Source organism: Gymnogyps californianus, chromosome 2, assembly GCF_018139145.2.
Source record: "Gymnogyps californianus isolate 813 chromosome 2, ASM1813914v2, whole genome shotgun sequence".
Lineage (NCBI taxonomy): Eukaryota > Metazoa > Chordata > Aves > Accipitriformes > Cathartidae > Gymnogyps > Gymnogyps californianus.
The window spans coordinates 122270590-122286659 of record NC_059472.1 but is presented as its reverse complement, the minus strand read 5'-3'; the positions used below and the strand labels follow the sequence as shown (position 1 = coordinate 122286659).

The window sequence follows — 16070 nt, the reverse complement described above, 5'->3', positions numbered from 1 at the left end:
AGTGGGCTATATATTTTCTGCAAAATGATCAGTATCAGTCTAGCACTGGTCATTTTGCCACTGGAGGGAGATGTCTAGGGATCAGGGTCTATTGCAGGAGGCATGACAGAGGTTTTTTTGCCTGTTGCGTTAGAACTCCCTGTGGATACTCCACACATGTAGGTAACGCATGACATTTGCTACCAGTATAAGGTTTGTACAAAAACACAACTAGTAAGTGCTAGGTTCCCCCATCGTGAGCTCTTTTCTTGAGCATTTGCTAATCTACCTGCTATATTAACCATATCCTACTAATAGTCACCTACTGAGACTTACCATTTACTATCAAAGACGACTCAAGGGGAGCAGGGTGTTGGGATCTTGAGGTAAAACCACAGAGAACAGAAAAAGCAGACAGTGGCTGCCAAGGTTGTTTCCCCCACCCCGAGTTGCTTCCAGTGATCCAGAACCAAAAATTAGAGAAGCAAAAGGAATGAGCTTGCAAGTTCAAGTAAATCTTGGAAAGCAACTGGCTGCCATCTAGCCAAGCAGGAAGCACACTGTGGTATTTTAAACCACAGAATGCAGCACTGAGAATACAGCTTATAAAAAACACCTTGCGGGAAATTATTCTTACACAATTTTACTATAAAAATTACCTCAAAATCTGCAAGGAAAGTCATTAGTTTTACTGATTAAACATTGCTCATAAGCAGATGTTATTCTATGGGCTCTTGCTCTTCTGAGTAGCAGTTATTCTTACACATTTCAGAAGGATCACTTTGTTGAAGTTAATAGCTATAGCACAGAGCTGGAAAGCATATTTTGATTATCAGCAATTAAGGCACATTTGTGAATTTTAAGCATTCAAAAAAGCACCTAAAAGTGCTATTCATTAAGTCAACATCAGCAATCACAGGAAAATTCTATTAGTTTACCACGATATAGCATACTATTGATAAAACCTGTTTTTTGTACTTTGAGTGAAATCAGTCTTCAGAAGAGAAAAGGTCACGTTGCACTGAAACATAAATTACACATTTCAACGTGCATAGCTTCAAGGATGCGGACGTTTCTCTCAGAACACATGGTGCTAAAAAATGTAAGTCTGAATCTTTTTAAATTTCTTCTTTTTTTTTTTTTTAAATTATTCCATTCCACCTGGGAATATATAAACACACATACAGCCATTTAGAGTAGTCCGATATCCCATATAGTACTTATTCAAATTTCTGATGGACACTTCCAGTCCATCTTCCCTTTCCCAACACTGCTTACACTTCCTTTCACCCGCCTCACAGCCACCTAGCTTGTAGTGTCCAAGCGGAAAATAAAATTTTATTGCTGTCATTTAAACAACTCTCAGGTGTGCAGTACACACTGGAATGACCTTCAATTTTAATCAAAGTAGATATTACTTTCCCATCTTACAGTCAATTCACCTCAATTTTTCTGAAAAGCAAGTGAACTGTCACTATCAAGGCTTTCTAATCTTGCCATTCCTGAGCCTTGAATAAAGTGTACCTTTATGACTTGTGACAAAACATTCCAAATCCACCCCTTTGACTTCTCCAAAGCTGACTGTCAACTGGCTTAAGCTGACATCATTAACTTCACAGCACTGAAGTGATTCAACATACACTACCACAATTTTGAGTAGCCAATTCAAGACATACTGTAATATGGCTAAATTGCATTTATACAGCAACTTTTCCACAAATTTATGTTTTGTGTCTGCCAGCCTAGACCTACCAATAAAACTGCAATTGGATAACTGGGGATCTCTGTGAGAAAAACTGCAAGCAGTCATCCCAGAACACAGTAGATATCACCAGAAGAACATGCTAAGCAGTATGTGCAAGAACATAAGACTATGTTTCCTGAGCCAGAGACAAATACATGAACCATAATGAAAATTAAAAATAATTACTCAATTACAGGTATACATCTAGTACCTATAATACAAAGCTACTTCAAAGTATATGCCAAATTCAGGCAGATATAGTTCAGTTTAGCTTGTTGGATGAAATGTTGCTAGCCATCATGTTATTAGCCATGTTTTAGAAGCATACTGTCAGAAATCAGAATTGCAACCAAGAAGCAGGTAAGCAGCTGCTTAAAAGCATCTGCATAACACACACAAAGTTTCTAAAGCATTCAAAACCTGCAAGCCAAGCCTTAGAGATTTAGATCACAATAAGAACATGTAGCAAAAGCTGCTAGAGACCAGGTCTTTGTTAAATAACTGATGAGAGCTATAGTGTTTACTATTCCCATTTGTTGTAAAATCAAAAGGTTTCCTGTATTTCTTAGTGTAGCATGCAGCACTTTGGGTATTACACAAGCAGCTGAAGATTATAGTAAGTCCCTTGATAAACGTGTATAATAATGTAAACTGAATGGTACATTTAAAATACATGAGCCATTTCTATAGTTACTTTCTCCTGGAGGGCATTTACGTAAGGACTTTCTGTACTTAATATTTGAAACTTGGCTAGCCACCTAATATTACATTGTCATCTATTACCACTGAGGACATACAAAAATATCTCCTACTTAATTTAATAAAAATAGCATTTAAGCGTGGGTTAACAAAATAGCCTATGTATCTTGGAAGCAGTAATTTGCATTATAAACAGAGTTGCAGAAGTGCACTTTGTCGCATTCACACTTTGCTCTGAAGATCACTGCTGCACCAGCCAGCCACCCAGAAACCCACACTGAAAGCAAGGCCACTAAACAAGCCGCCATGAGATGTGATACCCTAATCTGAGTAAAGATTTACTGAAGTATGTTTTCTTTAAAGCTTCATTTTCAAACTGGCAACTCTACATTGAAACTCCTGCAGTATTTGTGCTTTAATTGTGAAAGAAAACAGCCTTGTAGCTCTCAAAAAATGTAGGTAAGTATGATATGCTATGCTGTTTTATATATGTATATAAAACAGAACAGTTGAATTCTGTTTTATGTAGAAAACTAAGTGACAGTTTTAAAGGCATACAAAAGCTGGAGACTGAATTCTCTTCAAATCTGACTTCTTGCAAGCTCCTTTGGGAACCTACCATTTACTTAAAATTTAATGAAATATTTTAATAACTGTAAAGAGTAATCTTAGCTTCTCTGCAATTGCTTCAGAAAATGAATGCTGCAGTAGTCTCTGAATGTAGCCATCATATCCACTGTATTATCCCTAATTTATAAATTGCGGTTTATTAAATGATTGAAAATTATTGTCTTTGCACATGCTTAATTACTACTAAACTACAGGCTGAAAAAAATTTTAATGAAAAGAAGCCATGGTTGCATCATTTATATTTTTCAGATTGGGGGGGGGGGTGGGGGTGGGGAGGGTGGTGGAATTAGAAATAATGAATGAGGTTCACTCTTGACATAACCCGCATGGACAAATGGTGTAGTTCTAGTACAACATTTGCTCTATGATTCCCATAGCAACCTTAATTCTCCCTGCCTGGGTATCTGGAATCCAGGATGACTCAACCTTTGCATGAATACAAAATCAAATGCACTGAACAAGGTGTAGTTTAGGAAGGTGTAACTTATATGCACTCTTAGTGACCTCAAAGATACTGCAAAGGCAAAGTAAAGATTCAGAGAACAAGAGTATTCAACTCATGTTTATGTGATTTAATAATTATTGGTTTATAGTATTAGAATAATTTACATTTCCTTACCCCTAAAGTGAGACAGTTAATGCTACTTACTGAATAATTTTTACAAGCACATGCACATTCACTACTTAGGAAGGTACTAGACTGACACTACCAGAGATTTAAGCATCCCATTTATCCCCTGAGGAGACATGTTTTTATTGATCTTTGCAGTACTAACTTCAGGTAGAATAAACAGACATAGGAGATGAGACTCCTACAGACAACTCAGCCTCTAAAGAAACTGCCACAGAAGATACCAAATAATTTCATCTCTTCTATACACTCTAAATTTGCTTTTTGTCTATAAGGATACAGATAGCAGCCAATCACAGTAACACTGCTGAACAGCCAGAAGAACATTTCTGCATGCTTGCACTGGTATTTTCATACTGTACAAGGAACACACATTTCTAGAACTGGGTCCAACATCAATTCAGAAGAAAGTGCAATGATAACATCTGCAGCTGCGCCTTTTAGCCCTCATGTTAGGTTGGAAACTGGTTTATACTGTCACAGGTTCAATGCCCCTAAACAAATTATAATGCTCCTGTTAAAACACAGCTGGGAGCAACCCTTTCAATATCAGCCAACTCAGCTGCAACTAAGCTGTTAAACATACCTGTAACACAAATTTGTATTACAATACTTCTCAATTCAAAAAGTGTTTCTAAGCACGGTTAAATAGTAGTAGCTGTAGTATAACTTACACAAGCATGTTCTATGCCAAATAAGTATCTACAGCTGAATTAAGACTTAAGGCCTCATTCACTTTCTATTGACTTCAGTGGACACAGAACTGACCCAAGGTTTTCTGCTGTCTTTTCTTCACTACCGCTAGCCAAGAAGAAATCGTTGCTTTCTGAGAAACAGTTACGGTTTTGGTTTGGGTTTTTTGCAAGCACTTTTTCATTATCTGTTTTAGAGTGGAGACATTAGTCCCTGTTTTCCACACCCTGCTAATTAAAATGAAAAATTTGTGACAATGAGTTTGCAGACAAATGAACATATAAAGTATAGATGTAGTGGTATTAAGATGTAACCTATTAAGTAACATATCTCATTTTCTGACCAGCATCCATCTATAGTTACAGACTACCTTTTTTGTATATGACATGATGCACTTGATTAAAGATTATCAAAAGGATGACCCTTTACCTTTAATTTATTATGTATAGTAGGGGGTGGGAGGAAGATATTTTAAACACAAGCCCGGGAAAAACTGGAGATCTATAACTAACAAAGGTTCCTCCTCTGTGTTCTTTCCCTTCTCTTTCCAAAATTGCCACTCACTGTACCACCACATTATTTGTCCAAATGAACAGAAAACCGGATATTTATATTTCAAAAGTGAAACGCTATAAACACTTTCTGCAGTATCTATAAACTACCAAGATGAAACTCCCTGGTCAGTGCAACTGAGAAATCTACAGAGTGTATTTACTATACTAGTTCTGAAGTGCAGGAAGACTCTAGTTAAAAGAATCAACCACAAACTGCCACAAAGAAAACACCACAAAGCTACCTTTTATACTAAAACGTGTCTAGAAGGAAAAATGGACATGATTTTAGGTAACTAGTTTTTAAATTTGCCTAGCAAAGGCACAGCAGCACAGACTTCAGCAGTGCTATTGTAGCTACAGTCCATAGTTATCAGGCCTCTCCCTGATAAAGCACCTACATTACTAGGCCAGAAAGACTGAAGTTAGCATAGTTTAGCAATCCATCCTACATCCACTCCTTTCATTTAGGTGAACACGATGAGACCATCTTAATCTTCTAAAAGCAAATATTTGATTTATTAGCCATGCAGTCCTGCAGATCACCTTTGTCACAAAGCTAGCTCTCATCTTCCCACACTCCAAAATCAAGATGAGAACTGTTAGTGAAAGCAACAGATCTAATACATAGCACTTCTCCCTACTTACACAGAAGTTTATCAAACTAATCAAAATTATACACATACTTTCAAAAATGCTTCAATTATTAGCAGGATTTTTTTAAATGTTCTTTGTGCATACTTCACACTGTTTATGCATGATGTCCCATTCAAGGATCCGAATCAATTTTTTTTATGTGTGCCCTTATCACAGCACCTCACATAACCTCAATGCTATGCCAAACATCAAGAGCTACAGCATTCTTTTTGCTAGAACTGACATTAGATTGATCTTACCCATTGACCTTTTTATGTGCATACTTCGAGAGAAACAAAAGGAGGATAAAAAAATTGAAATAAAAGCAAAACTTGACTTTTTCAAAGCTGAAAAGTAAAATTTGGCATGGAACAAAAATCAGTTTTTCCCCTACTACCAGCTTAAACACTGCTAAGTTACCAACTTAAACAAAGTTTTACCATCAACATACTCACAACTTAGTGTATGTCTTTGTGTGTTCACACATGTGAAAGTCCTGCAAGTCTGAATGCTTCCCCGAGTGGTTTAAGTACTGCATCTGCTTTTTCACCTACAAAGCTGCCTGTGCAGTGCTGTAATTCTGTAACAGAACAATTCTCCACAGACAACAGCACTCTTTTTCACTAACGGTAGCTAGTCACAGTTCCTAATTTTGCTATCCAAATACTACAGTGACCTGAAGATGCTCACTTCTCGCTTGAAAATCCCCGAAGTGTTTTAGAATCATCTCTTTCTTCTAGTAACCACATAAAATTGGAGAACTGCAGCCCCACAAAATTGCAGGTAAACCTCACTCCATGAAGCCCTAAGGTGCAAGTCCTAGATTTTCCTATATTGTAAGGGAGGAAGCAAAGAACTATCAGCTAGTTGCATAATTCCTGCAGGAATCAAATGCTAACCATGTTTATATATGGCAAAGGACATGCAAGAAGCAGTAGGACTGTCATCTTACCAAAAAGCAGTCCTTTCCAAATTCTGGAACTGCCCACTGGCACATAAAATAGATGTCACACTGGTGGAGGCCCCATGAAATCTGGATCTCACTGTACCAGATGTTCAGAAACACATGCTGATGACTTGTCCACTGTAGAGCATCAAAAGTTGTAACAAACACCACATTTCAAAGGGATCAAATTCCTCTATTGACTTTTTAAAATTATGGAAAGAAATATTTCTCTAGACTTCTTTTCATTAACTCCATTTAATTTCTCTAAACTTCTGTAAATAATTAATATAAGTTACTACAACATGTTCACATATTGCAGTTCTTGGTTCCTTAACAACAATGGTAACACTGGCAGAGGTTGTACAATAGTCAGACGTTCTCAGCCAAAATAAACACCACTCCAAGATGAAGTGTGACACTATTATTTAGTTCAGTGACAGCTAAAATTTAATATGAAGTGTGATGTGGCCACTTTGCTTTATGTTCCAGTTAATTTTAACCGCCTGCAGTAAAGAGTTCTGCAAGCATAACTCTTATCACAAATTGCTAAGAAGATAATAATATGCATAGTTTAAAAAACAGAATTCAATTTCGAGACCACACACACTTAGGTTACCATAAAATCATTTACTAAAAAAATCAGTTGAAAGCATCCCTTTAATGATAAGTTATGGCCCAAATAAAGAGGTCGGATCTCAAAAAATTCTGCATAAAATGCAACACATGGCAGATCAGCTCTCCCAAATTAATGTACAGTGAATTTCAGTTTTGATAAAATATTCCATATATCAGTATGGACTGGACTATTAACGTCAAGTTAATATAAGCAAAAATCTGATTTAAGATAATAATATTAAACAAAAAAATTACATTATGATGAAAAGTAATGCTCCTGAGCTCCTTTTCAATTCAATGCTATACAAAAGTAGCTTGAGTATTAAAAGTAAAGTTTTTATAGCAGTCAAAAGCTCCACATTCATGATCAATTTTAACTTCCCAAATTTTGAAAAAAGGTAAAGTTCTAATTTCACAACAGAAACACTTATTACATGTGTCATTTTGGAGACCTACTGCATTGGACTTGCATGGCAAGGTTTTGGTAGTGGGGGGCTACAGGGGTGCCTTCTGTGAGAAGCTGCTAGAAGCTTCCCCCATGTCCGATAGAGCCAGCTGGCATTGGCTCTAAGATGGACACATCGCTGGCCAAGGCTGAGCCAGTCAGTGATGGTGGTAGCGCCTCTGGGATAACGTATTTAGGAAAGGGGAAAAAGTTACTGCGCAGCAGCAGTTGCAGCCAGGAGAGAGGAGTGAGAAGATGTTAGAGAAACAACTCTGCAGACACCAAGGTCAGTGAAGAAGGAGGGGGAGGAGGTGCTCCAGGCACCAGAGCAGAGATTCCCCTGCAGCCCGTGGTGAAGCCCATGGCGAGGCAGGCTGTCCTCCTGCAGCCCCTGGAGGTTAATGGTGGAGCAGATATCCACCTGCAGCCCGTGGAGGACCCCACACCAGAGCACGTGGATGCGCCCAAAGGAGGCTGTGACCCCATGGGAAGCCTGTGCTGGAGCAGGCTCCTGGCAGGACCTGTGGCCCTGTGGAAACAGGAGCCCACGCTGGAGCAGGTTTGCTGGCAGGACTTGTGACCCCGCGGGGGACCCACGCTGGAGCAGTCTGTTCCTGAAGGACTGCACCCTGTGGAAGGGACCCACGCTGGAGCAGTTTGTGAAGAACCGTAGCCCGTGGGAAGGACTCATGTTGGAGAAGTTCGTGGAGGACTGTCTCCTGTGGGTGGGACCCCACGCTGGAGCAGGGGAAGAGTGTGAGGAGTCCTCCCCCTGAGGAGGGGGAAGGAGTGGCAGAAACAACATGTGATGAACTGCAACCCCCATTCCCCGTCCCCCTGTGCTGCTCAGGGGCAGGAGGTAGAGAAAAATCAGGAGTGAAGTTAAGCCCGGAAAGAAGGGTGGGGTGGGAGGAAGGTGTTTTAAGATTTGGTTTTATTTCTCATTATCCTGCTTTGATTTGATTGGTAATAAAATACATTTTTTTTCCCCCAAGTCGAGTCTGTTTTGCCTGTGATGGTAATTGGTGAGTGATCTCCCTGTCCTTATCTCAACCCACGAGCCTTCTGTGATATTTTCTCTCCCCTGTCCAGCTGAGGAGGGGAGTGATAGAGCAGGTTTGGTGGGCACCTGGCGTCCAGCCAGGGTCAACCCACCACACCTACGCAGTCGCTTTTACTACCTTTATAGAATTTTGCATGTCAGTTTGGTGCTAAATAGACCTCTTTGCTATAATCTGTTCTACAATAAAATTCTCTATGCTGTCTAAAAAAAAAAAAAATAAAAAATTAAATCAGCCAGAACAAACAACAGAAGGAAACAATGTATTGTTTATTCTTACTATGAAAGGAAAAAAGGGGAAAAAGAACAACCAAGTATTACCAAATATCATTGCATTATGTCAAATACAGGAGTACATTTTGGTCTATTTGCAACATGGAGATACACTTCACCGTTTCCAAATAACATGGCCAAATCAAGAAAAAATGGTCCAGAACTGAGTAGCAATTTCAAGTTCAGCACTTCCCAGGGACATTGTCCAAGCTAGTGAAGACCATATGTCCCAAGCGAAGAACGCCTCTTTTGCAGCATTCCTGTTTTTCACAGATCTTGTATATAATATTGTAGTATTACCATAACATTATTTTAAAATTTTAAAAATACATGCTTCTCATTTTCCAGAAGCATATCAACTCTTTCCATTTATTCAACTACTGTATTTTACAAGATGTAAAATTAGTTAATGTAGTTCTATTTATAGTACAATAAAAAAAGGTTATTTGCATGTCAAAGCTTCAATGACTTCATTCTATAAGGGGAACACTAACACAGATCTATAATCCTTCTGCAGTCTCTTTCCTTCATCCAAATCATACCAAAAAACTTCCAAATAAAAAGCAAATATTTGGGTGTTGAGGAGGGGATTAACTCTCTCTTATTGCGCTTTTAGTTCCTATTTCTCCTTGCTTCAGATTAAAAAAAAAAAAGGACTAGAACAGATTTAAGTGCACTCTTCTGAAGGCCTCTGGACCCATCTCTCTATTCGTAAATTCAACAAGGGAGGGTAGATCTAACAGTCACCATTGACTCATATAGGGAACAAGAATATTCCCTGAAAAAACAGGCAGCATATACCCAAGTCTATTGCATTCACTCTGGAAAAGCGGGGAGAAGGAAATGCACAGAGCATGCCACTGAAATGAGATCTGTCTGCTTCCTTAATCTGGAAAAACAGACTTATCCTTTCACAAGATGGAAACAAGATCAGTCAAGCAGCCACTTTTTACACGAGACTGGGAAAGAGGGCAGAAGGACTGATTTTCCCACTGATATGCTCCTCTTCAAGAAGCAGCGCACCAAAAAAAAAAAAAAATCCAATACACAAAAAGGTAAAGTTCACATGCCTCCTTATAAAACTTTCTTAAGCACTGTTTATCTTAGTACTATTTTCCCTCCTTGAAAAACACTCATTTCTTTAATGTTCAATCATTACCATATGTTCAATGTCTAAGATTTTTTTTATTGCAGCTCTTTAAGTTGTTCTCACAGGATTTGGTGCTGCAGCTGAGGTATCACATCAAACATAGCAAAATAATTATCTTCCATGATTATAAAGTCTTGTAATATTTACCTTTTTGGAATGACATTACATTGCAATACACTGCAAACGAGTTAGCAACCCCCAGGCCTTTTGTGCAGGGATGATAACTAGCCGCTTATTCTCTCTTTTACTATAGGTTAGTACCTGTTTCTTCCTTCCCAAGTGTAGTTCTTCGCATCTGTTGACTTTTTCCCTTCCGAACTTACTATGATCAGCACATATACTAATTCTCTCTTTTAAATTCCTTTCAGCCCTACCCAGCTTCATTTGACAAAGCTGCAACAGCTCCCGCTGTTTATTTTATTAATAGGTTTAAGGTGCACTCTGAATTCAACCTATGAGAGCAAATACATTTAGTAAGGTAGAAACCACTTGGGGGAGATGATTCGTAGGCAAAGGTAGGCAAAGACAAGATATTCTCATGAAAAACAAACAGATACGTGTTTTCTGTAATGTAAAGAAAACGTGGGTGTCATTCAGACACTGTGCTCTTCAGAGCAAGGAATGGCTAGTGTTAATACAATAGAGGATACAAGGGAAGTTTTCACTTTTAATGTTACTAGAATAAAAACAAGCATTCATCATCAGGATGTGTAATTTCAGTCTTCACTGTGAGCACACACTAAGAATTTATTCACATTCTTAATATGAAAGGTCGCCATTTATAAAACATTTTGGGAGCGTAAACTTAAAAGCAGACTCTTGAGATTGCAACTTGAGGGATTGGGGTAGATATTTTAAAGCAATGTGATAAAAGAATGCTTTGAAGCAGCTAGGCTGCCAACAGTTTCTTTGGTAGAAGGGGTGGGAGGGGGACATACAAAGGCACTATTAGAGAACAGCAAGAAATTCAGACAAAGCAAAAGTAACACGAGATGAAAGAAAGATGAAAGTGAGTTCTGTGAAAGTCTGCTATACTATTTAAGCTTAGAAATCTGTACTATTTTTGTTTTCTGGAAGACAGACTTAAATTGGTATATGAGTTACACTTCTTAAACCCTGGTAAACACACTTTGAAAGAAACATGCTTTCTTGTTTGTTTTTCACGCGTTTAATATGGACAAAGCATTCTTCTATCACAAGGCCAGCAATAGAAACTTGACAACCAAGTTAAAACTATAGTCATATAGAAACAAACCGCTGAGTGTGGGGAGCTGTGCCTTCTTTCTCATTCATTCATCAGACTTATTCAAGTTTGGTTTTTTTTTTCTGGTTATACTTAAATGCTTCAGGGCCCTCTTTCCAATCTGAAAGGTTTTTGCTGCATGTTAAAAAAGATGTTCCCCCAGCACTGCAGCACCACTGCAAAGTCTGGGAGCTGTGGCCAGCCTACTTCCTCTTTTAAGCATGTGCACACGCTAATTTTAACTTTGGCATAAAAAAAGCCTGTATACACTAGACTTTAAGCTGAACCAGAATGAAAGACCGCCTTTTGCTCAGCGAGGGTATCAAAACAAAGCTGTTTCCTACTTTATGTTTGACTAGGAGAACTGTTAACTTGTCAGAATTAATTGTTTATTCTAAAGCAAAATAAGCACTTAGAAGTTATAGCAAAACAGCAGATTTTTCTCTCTTACCTCTCTGACTTCATGGAGCTGACCAGAACGCTGGCTCTTCGCTCTTCGAGCAGCTGCAGGTGATTTGTGATGTGTGATGGTTACAACAGTTGGCCCACTTTGATTCATATGTTTCTGACCACTAGGAGATGCAGAATTAACTGTCCCAGGTGGCAGCAGAGATGAGCTTCTACTTCGCGAAGATGAAATGCTCTAGAACAAGCAATGGGATGTTGCTATTAGCAACCTTTACACAAGTAAATAATTTACAGTTCAGGCTATAGATTTGTGCTGTTCTACTTTCCTCACAAACCTAAATCTGGAGGTGTAACTGTGCTCAGGACCTATTATTCCTTCTGAACCATCTGCATTGCTCAGCAGGGATCTTCTTGGAAACATTGCAGCTATTGCCTTTGTTTCTTGCATTGTCTGAAATTGGCCTTCACAATAATCTTCACAAACTCTCACATATTAACATGCTGCTAAATTCTTACAACCATATTTTTTAGGAAAGATTAGGAAGGATTTTGCAGACAGAGTAATAACAATGCCAACACAATTTTTTTTTTTTTTTATGAAGCCATTGACCTATAATTCACCAAACTGGTGTGAACAGCAAGGAAGAAAAAAATCTTAATGCTTTCATCTGATGAACTTCTGAAACAGTGCAGTGCTGTTTTCAACATTAGAGGAGCTTCAATTTTGGCAAGGCCAATCCACACACCAATTAAACATCAACATTTAAAACAAAACATGGCTTAAAGAGTCAACGCGTCTCGGAGTAAGCTTGGGATAAACCCTAAATACAAAAAAGGCCACAAATAAATCTCCAACAGTATCTGCAGTGTGAATACTCTTAACATACAACCTATAAAATCAGTCTGAACATTCAAGAACTTTCTCTGTTCTTATCTAACCGTTTGTCAGTGTTGCCATCTTGGTTTGTTTTCTGCAGCCCTCAAACCCGAGTCTTCCCAGAGGTCTTTAGGACAGCAATTCTCAATCAAGCTCAGACGTGCACTGGAGCACCATGGGACATCATATATAAAAGTACAATATAAAAGAGCTTTTCCCTTCTATTTGAACTGTTGATTGCATCTGTAAGGTTAAAACTGAAACAGAGTAACTCTTACCTCATGAAACACAAACCACTTCAGAGAGTGACATTTAGTAGCACTTTAAGAAAGTACGGTAAATATACAGCCCTATGGGCAAAATACCATTTCACGTCTCCTACAAACCCTGCACAAGGAATGATGGCAGCCTTCAACATTGCTAAGACAGTCAACGTGGGGTACTACTCTAGAGTCTGCTGGCCAGTGCACAAAAATACTACTCAGGTACAATGTCTCTTCTTATCCCTCTCAGGTCAAACTTTGCAATCCTGTGGTAATTTCATTAAAAGACTTTAAATCCAAGGTGGAGAGGTTCCAACTAGCACTGGAACTAAAGTCAGGCATCATGTTACCACTACACTGACTGTAAATGACAAGGCAGACTATCTGGCACTGCCAAGAAGGAAGGGTGAAATAAGTTATATGATCCCTCTGCCACCCCCCCAAAACTAGACCAGACTTTTTGAGGAACCTGAAGGTTTAAAAAAATGGGTTATCACATTCCCAGCGTGCAAAGAGCTGCTATACTCATAGAAATAAGCATTATTCCATTGGTCTGGACTTACATTTTACAAACACTTCCCAGAATGATGGTCTGACTCTGTTTTTGCAACAAATATATTCTTTACTACCATGACTAACAAGATTATAATAATAAGCATCTGTAGAATCCAACATTCAAAAACTACCCATCCTGGCTGATAATTCACAATTGCATTAAAACTGGATTTGACTTGAAGGCAAAAAAAAAAAAAAGCACGGGGGTAGAATTTGTCAGAAGGGCACAGAAGGTTGCCAGATTTTTAATTCATCTTCCATTTAAAAGAGCATTGCTTAGATAGAACTACAATAAGAGCCAGAGGAAAAGGTATTTGGGAGAAGGAAGGGGATGAGGGAAACTAGGTGCGATTGAACTTCCTTTTTTAAATAGAAGTTTCACAGAAAAAGGCTATCCCTAGTACATAACAGCAGAATATACTTACTGATGTTTCTTTTTTAAACTGACTAGCATCAGAATACTTCTAAACTAAATTTAGGGTGCAGAGGAAGAACAAGATAATTTCTTTTTTTTTTTCAGCATAAGATCAACTTATCTTCCAGTTTAATAGAAGTTTTATTTTTAGAATGAAATTGTCTGAGAATCACTGACATTCTAGTATCATGCAATCACGATATTAAAAATACACGACTGCTACCTTCATATAGCTAAACTGATCCTAAAACTCAGATAAACAGCAGCAATGTAAAACAGTGAGTTTAGCCACTAGTTTTGCTTGAAAGAAAACAACATTCTGTGAGAAGTTTTATTATGTTTTTATTTTCTTGGGGGGAGTGGGGGTGGAATTTATAGATCTGCAAATAACAAAAGTAACATAAAACAAATACAGAAAAATCCATGCGTTTTTTCTGTTTAAATACAGAATCGGGAAGGAATTCTAGGAGAGAGTTAGCTTTCAGAAAAAACAAAATCATCTCATTTAACTTGCACACTTTGAAAGATACGTTCATAAACTGAAATGCATGTATATTCTAAGTTAGTATCTATATCATTGATATTATTTGGCAACTCAATGCTGTTTTTCCTCAAGACAGTGTTTCAAACTGCAGTGAACTATCTGCAGCTGACCCACGGATCACAACAGACACCTTGACTGCAGCTCACACCTCACATTTTCTCTCATCACGTCACCTAACATGATATGCCTTTCACCAAACCCCACTTACACTTGTGGAGTCATAAATTTGATAGTGAACCATTAGTACAAAAGCTGGTAGCTAGCTGTGATTTTTTTAACTAGCTTTGTATAACAAATAAGTAATGAACGCATTTCCAAGAAACAGATATGCCCATCATTTTAGGAGTCTCTTAATCCAGATAAAATTTTTTTTCCCTGCAAAATTTGCTCTAGTTCATATCACAACTCAATGGGCTACATCAACTACACTCCTAAACTGTGAACTGAGGCAGAATAAACAGTCTGTGGGACCACAGTGCATTTAAGATGGCTTTTCATTAAGTTTTGCAAAGGCATGTGGCAGCTCACAGCAACTGTTGGTGGACAGTCATTTAGGGCATGGAGTTTGGGAAACAGTGGAGCAGGAGAGAAAAAATCAGGAAGAACAGCCCATCTATAGTTTCAGTAGCGGGTGGTGCTCAAGAAGGCTGTCCTGCTACACGGACACTAGGTAAGCTCAAATCTCTACATACACAAGTTCACAGTCTGGCAAGGGCTGACCGTATCATACTGCCTGGTGTGCCTGACATTCAGCTGCGTGCCTTGCCCTACAATAGCACTATGTGATCTCTAGGGAGAGATCACTTCTGCTGGTGAGCCTCTCCAGAGTCCTTTCCTTCCCCTCTCAGCACAAGATAGTTATCAATCCTATGCAGCTCGCCGAGTCAGGAAGATTGGCAATCTTGAATTAGCATATACAGCCACAGTCTGTGGCAAATAATAGAGCCAAATACATTGGTTTGAATGGCTCCTACAGGTCTACAGACAAGCTTTCCTCATCTTCATTTTCTTTCCCTTTATACCCTTCATCCACCTAGTGAACCAACGTTCCTGACCAACGTGCCAGAAAACTCCAACACAGCCCACAACACAAATGCTCTAGCATCTAGTTTGGGATTATTCTTTAGAGGACGTCTGTAACATACAAACCCTGAATGAGCTCCGCACCAGAACCTCTGGCTACCCATGAAGCTATCCCTAGGCAAGGCCCCGTGATAAATGTAAAAAATTCCAACTTACAACTTGCAAAAGCAGTCACACATAACGTGTGGGTGAATGTCTGCAGGAGGCATTTTCTACAACCACTCAAAACCTTTTGAAGTGGGGCTCCACTCCTCAATGCCACAGAGAACCAGCAGCAGAGCACTGTGCCTGCTCGGTCCCAGGAGACAGGGGCGGCAGCTAATTCCTTCTGACAGCTTCCTCGTGCCACTGCCAGAAGAGGCCTCTCCAGGAACTACACACTCAGCCTCTGGCACTTTTGAATTTTACAACACATTGTCAACACCTATGTCCCAGCCAAATACTTGACTCCCCTTTTGCAGAACTTCTTCAGATTAAACACTGGGAATGACAAGCATCTCTTTTGCATTGATACACAGCTGTGCAAAAATCAAAATTTTCCATTTCTGTTAAAATGTTAAAACCTATGTGATGTTTTCCACAGCTAAAAACACTTTAATTACACATCATACTACAACAGACATTGAAGTC

At 38.8% G+C, this 16070-nt stretch overlaps 1 protein-coding gene across 2 annotated transcripts in view; it reads right to left on the bottom strand.

The window, feature by feature from the left end:
• OSBPL10 (oxysterol binding protein like 10) overlaps positions 1–16070 on the bottom strand; it is a 123665-nt gene that overhangs the window by 61664 nt on the left and 45931 nt on the right. For both annotated transcript variants that reach the window (XM_050892072.1, XM_050892071.1), the window contains exon 4: positions 11747–11938. In XM_050892072.1, the coding sequence (XP_050748029.1) occupies positions 11747–11938 (192 nt within the window). The remainder of the gene's footprint in view (positions 1–11746; positions 11939–16070) is intronic.